The sequence below is a fragment of the Gossypium hirsutum genome, chromosome D09 (genome assembly GCF_007990345.1).
Source record: "Gossypium hirsutum isolate 1008001.06 chromosome D09, Gossypium_hirsutum_v2.1, whole genome shotgun sequence".
NCBI classification, from domain to species: domain Eukaryota; kingdom Viridiplantae; phylum Streptophyta; class Magnoliopsida; order Malvales; family Malvaceae; genus Gossypium; species Gossypium hirsutum.
Window position 1 is genome coordinate 41287082 of NC_053445.1, and position 9557 is coordinate 41296638.

Consider the following 9557-nt stretch of genomic DNA (forward strand, 5'->3'; position numbering starts at 1 on the left):
CACGTCCCCTGACATTGCGCTGACGTGGACGTGTTTTAGGGGAAAAGAGCTCATTCCGGTAAATAATAAAATACCGTGCCTATTTCGATAAATTTAAAAAAAAAGGGACTTTTTTTGGTATTTTGCCCAGAAAATTGTTAGGGGTTTTGTATTATTTTTATCAAGTGCAAACTTTATTCAATCTATTTTTTTTCATTTTATTTTAAAAATAATAATATTCTTAATATTAGACTAAACTTATCGATTATCATCCGATGTAAGTAATGTTTAATCATTTTGAGTAGCTTACATGCTCTTATTCTGGCAAATTACATTAGGGAAAGGTTTGGCAGAAATGGTAATCCAGGTTCTGCACCTCTTCATGTATAATTTAGTTAAAATTGATAGGGTATTTAGGCTGCTTATTAGGAAAAAAGAGTCCCCAGTGCCTTTCAATTTCCTTCCCCTGTTTAATATTCTCATCAAACATGGCAAAAATATAAGTTTCAATAGGTCTTCCAGGCCTCTTTGGAGTCCCTCCTTTCACATGCTGAATCAAGTTCTGGTTATAAGTTCTGGCGTTATCAATATTGGTTGCCCCCCTTGCCCCACCTCCCGCACTAGGCCATCCGCTCTCCGACACCACAACCTCCAAGGAACCCCCACCAGCCTTCTCCAGTGCTGCGTAAATAGCATCCAATATGGCATCGAAAAGGTTACGGTATAGCAAAGGAGGATCTGAGACAACAGGGCTTTGTGATCTGAACACAGCATAATCCAGACTGATAACTGAGTTGGCATCGTAGCTAAAATATGGGTACACATTAGCAAGCAATGAGGCACGATTGTTCACCAGGAAACGAATGATTGGATCGAGAAGTGGGCGGTATTGAGGCCTAAAAGACCCTTTTGAAGGAGGGTAAGATTCTCCCAGTGCACCTGTGTCGATCGCTGTGGAAACTATGATTTGATTACCAAGTCCAGCTGCAACAATTGCATTACGAATGTTCTGCATGGCAGGAACGAGAAATTGAGCCGCCGGATCGGAAGGTTGGACTTCGTTTCCAACAGCAATGTAGCGGAACTTAACGTTGCCAAAGTTTCTAACATTGTTCTGGACCCAGATGTTTGCATTGGCTTGGCTAGCCGCGATACGTTGAAGATCGGAATTCGGAACGCCGAGCATCAGCTCAATGTTGGTTCCTCTGAGAGCTTGGAGACTAGGTTGGTCTGGCGCGTAGAGTCGCATTCTTCTAATGTTTCTCTGGTTGAAGATGGATATAACTTCGGGCCTTGATGGTAAGTTGTTGCCGAGCTGTCCATAGCAAACACCTATTTGAGCACCTGCATGCAGCACATGTAACAACAAAAGCTTAAAAATAAGAATGATTTCTACCGTTATGGTTAACTACGTAAAAGGACCTTAGATATCTTTGCCTCTAAAGTCGGATTGGACCCCAAAAGAGAGAAAGCTAAAGAAATGAGAGAGAGAGAGAGAGAGAGAGAGAGAGAGAGAGAGAGAGAGAGAGAGAGAGAGAGAGAGAGAGAGAGAGTACTTGTGGTATATAGGGATACCATAAACAGCCCAAAAAGCAGCATTCTTGAAGCCATAAACCCAAAGTTTGCAGGTAAATAAGATTTAGCCATTACAGAAAGCAAATTAAAAAACGAAAAAGAAGTGAAGAGAGGTGGAACCTATACATGCGAGTAACCCTACATAAATGGCATTATATTGACAGGAAATTAAATAATTAAGGCTCCCAATATTTCCACCACTAGCACTTCCACTTGTTCAATGGGAAATTATGTGACGCAAATAAAAGTTATCCACAAAGACCAGCATGATTCCATCATTGAACTAGACCACCATCTCTTGATAACCTTTCAAAAGTATTGCCCTATTGATCGCCTACTTCAATCGTGCACTTAGCCTTAGTATTAAATTAGATTGCTCCTACTCTTGTTATTTAACTTTGCCCTCTACTTCACGTTAAAAACAATTTCCTATGGTATCAGTTATATCAAATATAAAGTTTCCCATATAAGTTAATTCATCCTTCTTCCCTCTCTAATCTTCATACTCACTTCTTTCACTAGTCCCATTTTAAAGTTATTTCTTTTTGAGCCTTTTCATAAATAAAATTAAACTAGTTTACAACATGTCTACGACATGGGTAAAAAAGAATTATATACCAAATATATTTATAAAAATTTGTTTTAAAAAGACAAATAAGGTTTTTGCTGTAATACTAAAGTTAAGATATTAAAGACAGGTTCAAATCCCATTATATTTGTTTTTCTAGATTTTACATAAAATACAAAATAATTAAAATACCCTTATATTCAAATCCCATTATATTCTCTTAACCTTGCCCTCTTAGAAAGAAACATATTTTTTCCTTTCTCTTTCAACTTTATGATTTAATTTCCTTTAAAATGGCCTGAAACTTTGCTAAGTTAAACTCGAAGCCCTAATGGACAAACTCTTTGATTTTTATCCACCTTCATTGGATGGTCGCCTCGGTAAAACTTTCTCCTTGCATTTTGGATTGTGCCTCCATTGTTGGGAAGTCTCCACCTAATTATTCACCAAATTTGGTACATTTAAGTATTTTTTTTATATTTTATCTTTTCTCTAATTTTATTTTGTCCTTTGCTACTGTAGGTCCTATTTAAGGCTTGCTTAAACATGAGAATTTCGGTTTTTTTTTTACTTGATTTTTCTTTTGGTATCTTTCTTTGATTTTATTGTGGTTGTGGTCATGTTTGGTTTCTAATTTGCAATAAGGATGTGTGAATATCTTGATTGTGGATTTTCTTGGGTTATAATTTTGGTCGAAGGGGAAATGGTCAACAGGTTAAGAATGAAGGGTTGCTAAGTTGGTTCAATTAGAGGTGAGGCATGAGATTTACAACGACTTTGCTAAGGTTTGAAGCTTGAGTTGTTGTTGATATTGTTTGGATTTTTGGGTTAGGTAGTAATGGTGTAAAGATTGATCAAAATGTAAACTTATTAGTAGTAGAGTGCCAAAAATGTGAATTTACCAATCCTCACATCTGACGTCTGTTAAAAAGGTAATGTGTCAGTGATCAACTTTTAACTTTCGAATAGTTCGGTGATCAACTTATAACTTTCAAATAGTTTGGTGAACAAATTGTAATTTTTTTTTAAACTGAATAACTAAAATGTAAAATTACTAATAATTGCGTGACCTTGGATGTGGGTTTCCTAATTATCAGTTAGTAATTTAATATGTTTACAAAAAATATAATTAAATTAAAATATAATACTTATTGCATAATATTAACAGAAAATAAATATATGATATTTTTATTTTTATATATGAATTGTACATGAATTGATTAAAATAAAAATATTATTTTTTAATGATATTATTAATTAATTTGATGTAATAAATTTAAATTGATGGTTTAATTGTAAGTTCATTTAGAATTATAGTTTTTAATATAAATAGATATTCCTATTAGTTATTATAAAATTGATGATATTTGTAATAGGTCAATTTGCCCAGTCCATGTTAAACCAAATAAAAAAGAAAGAAAAATAAAATATTAAAGTTTAGCCCAAATGTCCATTTACAAAAACTCAATCTTAAAAAAAAACCAATTAGCTCAATCAGCATAAGCCCAACACCCTAGCCCAACTAGCCTAAACCAGCAGAGACCCTAGCCCAAATACCCCTAGCCCAACCATAACTCAGCCCAAATGGCCCAACACCAGAATACACAGTAGCAAACCCTAGCAGCATTCAGACCCCAGCGCCGCAGCAGCTCCTCTCGTCCGCACGGGCCAGGCCTCTGTACTCACACGAGCCTCCGTACGCGCGCGCCCGCGCACATCCGTACGTGCCACGTCCACCTTTCGTACTCGTACCTGCAACGCAACAAACGCAACAAAAGCAGAAACAGCAAGCAATAACAGGCAGGAAAAAAAATGAAAAGAAAAAAAAGGAGAGCAAAATATTTTTTTTTCTTTTGTAATTTTTATTGAGGGCTATATAAAGCCGTTTTTCAGAATCTGAAAAAAAAAACAATATCAATACAAAGATACAAAAATTTCAAAAACAACAAATATAGCATACTTTTGAGGTGATTTCCGATTCCGATTTTCCCTTTTCTCTTCTTTATTTTTTTTTCTTTTTTTTCTTTTAATTTGTTTTCATAAACCGAGTAAAGAATAAAAAGAGAAAGAAAGGGAACCTACCGGGAATCTGTCGTATTCTCGTCGGCTCAAATCGCCGTTCATGGCGGAGCCATGGTGAAGGGGCGGCGGATCCGGGCAGAGGAACTAGTGGCCAAAACCCCACTGGAGGCAGAAGCAGTTTTTTTAATTTAGGGGCTGCAATTTTTTTTAAGGTAAAATTTCGTTTAAATAACGTCATAATACGACGCCGTTTTGAGCTAGGGTTCCTAGCGTCAAAACGAAGACGTTTAGTGGCCATGACCCACGCAGTGACCCAACCCGGGGAAGGATCCGCGCGTTTTGGCCTCTGTTGAGTGATTTGCTCAAACGGCCCTCTCTCTTTTGTGGCGTGTTCAGATTGGTTCTTTTCTTTTTAAGTTTGCCCTGTAATTTGTTTCTCGTTTTACTTTAGTCCATGCCGCAACACAGCGTTTTGGAGGGCTGGAAATATTTTCGGGTTAACCCTCCATGTTATTCGCGCATCGTATATTGGCCTTTATTTTGTTTATTTATGTTATTCCCCGATTAATTTCGTTTTAGTTGCAATTTAATCCTCTTTTTGTGTTATTGGTTTCTTTTTAATTAGTTTATTATTACTATTATTATTATTATTATTACTGTCATTATGATTGTTGATGATATTATTTATACTAATTTACATACACTTATTTACCTATTTATATATGTATACATCATTTTTTATGTATTAATATTTTAATTTTTTATATTATCATATATTAGTATCCCATTTCGTTATATTCTATCGGTACTATAAATAACCATTTTAGAGTTACTATACATTTGGTTTTTAATTTATTATGTATTATGGCTTTAAAATCATGGTGTATTATTATTTCAAAGTTACTATGTATTATTATTTAAGGTTATCTTATATTCATTTTATTGTTTTAATTATAATTTGTATATATTTTAATGTTTTCATTTTATTTATAAGATTTGTTTTCTGCACTTTATTATGTTTTTTTTAAAATCATGTTCTTTATAAAAATAAAACTCTCATATATGTATTATTTGCTTTAAATTTATTTTCGCATATGGTTTATTAATGATCATTCCCATTCTCTCATGCTATTAATTATTTTCAAATTTGTATGTTTTATTTATGTTTTGTAAATCTGCTTGATTTTTAATTAGTTTCCTCTTATTAGCTAATGTTGATATTTACATAATGTATGAAATTATTATTGTTATGCTTGTTTGTATTTGTTTATTAATTGCTTATTATCCATTGGCGTACATTTTAATTTACGAATCACCATTTCGCGTTGTACATTATCATTCTATCGCATTTTATTCGCTTAAAAGGTTATGTTTCATATCATTTAAATATCAAAAGCATTTTTACTCAAAAAGATTTCAAAATAACGCGACACTCGAAATTTGGGATCCTCGAAAAAATTGTCTCCTAACTTACTAGATTCTAATCTTCCTCGTTGTATCTAAGAAATCGAGTATCCTTTTTAAAACATAAATAAAAAGCTCATTATCGAGAATTCGATACGTTGTGTCCTAACGCATTGGATGTGACATGTTGATTTCTCGATACGAGGATTTTTCTAACAAATGAAAATAAAGGCAATTTTCGATATTTAGGAACTTTGTGAAATCGAACCCTAACTTACTGGGTTTTAATCTTCTCATTTGACCCGAATAATCAAATATCCTTCTCAAAATGCATGAGTTTTAAAAGTCACAAGTCACTTAATTTCGAAGATTAAAAATATTGTGCCCTAACTCACTAGTATGACACTTTATTTCTTTAAAATAAGAGTGTCTTATTATCCAATTCAATTTATTCAAGTTAAAAGGATCGTATTTTAAAATCTTTTCAAACTTTCGACACTAAGACATTAGACAATCGATTCGGTACCAATTTTGGGTGTTACGAGGGTGTTAACCCTTCCTCGTGCGTAACCGACTCCCGAGCTTGTTTTCTCAAATTTCGTAGACCAAAATCATTTTCAAGGTGAGCCGATCACACCTCAATAAAGGATCGGTGGCGACTCCAATTTTTATTTTTTTAATAAGTCGACAACTAAATTTTTATTTTCGAAAAAAAGTGGTTTCGACAATATTTATAATATTTTCTTTTTACTTAATTGACAAGTTATATAACTTTTTAACTATCAAATTTAGTATCATATCGCCTCCACCACTATTTGGCGAGGAGAGGTATGTTTTCCATTATGAACATCCTCATGCCTAATCCACCCTCTAATTTTCATCTCACAATCAAATCCTAAAACAAATCTTATTTGCAAGTAATTTAGGTTTCCTGATGAAGATTTGATTATGTCAACTCATGGACTTCAAACAACTAAACCCAAACTTGATTCAAGATTAGAATAGTTAAAACACTATTTTAAAACAAAAAAAAAATCACGAGTTAAATTCGTATACGATTTTTGCTTATAGTGTTTTTTAGTCATATCTTGAACTATAGAGTATCGTTTTAGGCCCATATTATATATAAAAAAGAAAATTAAATTTCGTGTTCTACGTGCCTTTGTGTGAGTTTAAGCCCAAACTGCACTAAAAGATGTCCAAAAACAGTCTAGAAGTTTATTGCCTAAAAGTTAATTGATAAATGCTAAAAGTAACTTGTTTTTAACCTCATTCTTAATGCATTTTTGGATGACTATTCGATGTTAATGGTAAATTTTATGCTCTTAATCCTTTAAACTCATGTTTTTATATTTATGAGAGCATTTGGGAGCAAAAGAAGCGAAAACTGGAAAATTGGAGTAAGTTACAGGAGCCACACGGGCTGGACCATTCTACACGGTCTGGACACACAGCCGTGTAAAGCACACAGTCATGTGGCAGACCGTGTCAGTTTTGCGAATTGCACTCCAAACTGCGAGAAAATGCTTTTCGGGCATTCTAAAACCTATATATGACAAAATTAAGAAAATAAGAATGAGCCGTCATAGAATATTCAAGAAAACAACTTGAAAAACAACATTGGAGTCAATTCTGAAGCAGATTTCCGCCAAGATTGAAGACTCCCATTTGATTTCTCAAAAGATTATAATGAGTTTCTTTATTTCTTTCAGATATATTGTCTCTGGGATGTTTTTATATTCAAGCATGAACTAATTTTCTAAATACCTAGGGCGATGAACCCTATGATGGATTATGTCTTTTGATTTTTATTTCACGCAATAAATACTTAGATCTTGTTCTTAATTATGTGTGCTTAATTTTTGGTTTGATATTTCTAAGCTATTGATATATGTTTGATGTGATTAAATCAGAGGAGGAATAGACCATGTTTAAGAGTAGGTCTAGCGTAATTGAGTGGAGTTGCATGCAATCCTAGAAATAAGACAACATAAATCTATTGGATTAGAGTCAAATCTAATAGGGGCCATAACACGAGTTAATGCGATAATAAAGGTTTTAATTAGAAAGAAATTTCAATTAATCAACCTAGAGTTAGTTACTCTTACTTTAGATAGAGATATTAGCATAATTTACGCATTTCTACGGATCAAGATACTAAGTGAAGAAATTGTGTAATTTAGATTAATAGTGATAGATGAAATCTAGCTGAATTCTTTATTAGGTATTGTTTCGCTTCTTAGTTATTATTCGATTATTTTCTAATTTGTTCTTTGTCGCGTTCGTAGTTAATTAATTTAGTTAATTTTAGTTTTAATCAATCACTCGAATTTATCAGTTAAATAATAGAAAGACGGTAATTACTAGTATTTTTAGTCTCCATAGCGTTAGAGTTGTGTGACCCAAATTCTAAGAGATTGCTTGCAAGTCAAGTTAAACAAAATATATCTTCTTTCTAGAAGATTTAGTATTTATGAGTATAATATATTTAGCATTTATTAGCATAATATATTTTACTCTAATTAGAATTAGGTTTTTTCAACCTATAAATCGATGTAGTCGAAACTCCTCTTGTAATCATTCGAATTCAACATAGTGAATTTTCTTCTCCTCTGCCCATGGTTTTTTCCCCGAAAGTGTTTCCACGTAAAAATCTGTGTGTTCTTTATTTTTATTTTTCTTTTCTTTGCGATATATTGCCATTACCGATGTTCTATTTTTACAAATTGGTATCCAAGCTTCCTTGTTGTTCATCTCGATCACGGTAATGGCGTCTTTAAAGTATGAAATTTCACTGTTGGATCACAACATCAGATTTACTTTGTGGCAAATTAAGATGCAAACAGTTCTTGCACAGATGGACCTAGAGGATGCCCTGCTATGGAGAGATTAGAAGCTTTCGACATTAACAGATAAAGAGAAGAAGCGTAAGGATTGAAAGATGTTAACACAATTACATCTGTATTTGTCTAACGAAAATTTACAAGATATGATGAAGGAGAAGACCGCCGCTGCATTATGGAAAAGGCTAGAACAAATATGTATATCAAAAACTCTAACCAGCAAGTTGCATATGAAGCAACGTCTTTATGCTCATCGTTTGGAGGAATGTGCGTCTGTGCACGAACACTTAACAGTGTTTAAAGAAATTCTCTCAAACTTGGAGGCCATGGAGGTTTAATATGATAAGAAAGATCTAGAGTTGATTCTACTTTGTTCGTTGCCTCCGTCTTATTCAACCATTAGAGACACGATTTTATATAGCCGCGAGTCTCTCACAAGATGAGGTTTATGATTCTTTGACCTCGTATGATAGGATGAAGCATATTGTGGTTAAACTCGACTCTAAGAGGGAAAGTCTCATTACTCGCGGGAGATAATAAAGGAATGCTAATGATGATCATAGAAGGACACAGGAACAAAATCCTTGCTGTAAATCTAAGGGTAGATCGAAGTCTTCAAACAGAGGTAAAACTTGTAACTTCTGTAAGAAGAAAGAACACATTAAATCTGAGTGCTATAACTTACAGAACAAGATCAAAAGGGAGGCTGCAAATCAAAAGGGAAAATAACCAAAAGATTCAGATGAAGCTAATGTTGTAGAAGACTACAGCGATGGTGAACTTCTAGTCGCTTCTGTCAATAATTCTAAAGTGAGTGAGGAGTTGATCCTTAATTCGGGTTATACCTTCCACATAAGTCTCAATCAGAATTGGTTTACAACTTACGAAATAATTTCTGAAAGTGTTGTTTTGATGAGAAATAATGCTTCGTGTAAAATTACAAGTGTTGGAACGATTAAAGTTAAGATGTTTGACGGAGTTGTCAAAACACTTAGTGACATACGACATGTTCCAAAATTAAAGAGAAATTTAATTTCGTTGCGTACTCTTGATTCAAAAGGGTACAGATACATAGCTGAAAGTGGAGTTTTTGAATATTTCTAAAGGTTCCCTCGTTGTGATGAAAGGGTAGAGAAAGACTGCCAAGTTATATGTTTTGTAGGGTT

The 9557-nt window shown here is 33.6% G+C and overlaps 1 protein-coding gene across 1 annotated transcript; it reads right to left on the reverse strand.

The window, feature by feature from the left end:
• Nucleotides 1-244: 244 nt before the first annotated feature.
• Nucleotides 245-1685, reverse strand: LOC107891340 (glucan endo-1,3-beta-glucosidase). The gene is made up of 2 exons (XM_016816099.2): nt 1536-1685; nt 245-1323 (listed from the first exon to the last, which is right to left on the reverse strand). The coding sequence occupies exons 1-2, from the start codon at nt 1624-1626 to the stop codon at nt 371-373; spliced, it is 1044 nt and encodes a 347-aa protein (XP_016671588.1). The 5' UTR covers nt 1627-1685; the 3' UTR covers nt 245-370.
• Between the last annotated feature and the right edge of the window lie 7872 nt (nt 1686-9557).

Bases quoted from the DNA above. Each gene is read 5' to 3' on its own strand.
- LOC107891340 (XM_016816099.2), bottom strand. From the start codon at position 1,626: ATGGCTAAATCTTATTTACCTGCAAACTTTGGGTTTATGGCTTCAAGA. The intron at 1,324-1,535 runs GTACTCTCTCTC...TGCTGCATGCAG, and splicing joins GGTATCCCTATATACCACAA to GTGCTCAAATAGGTGTTTGC.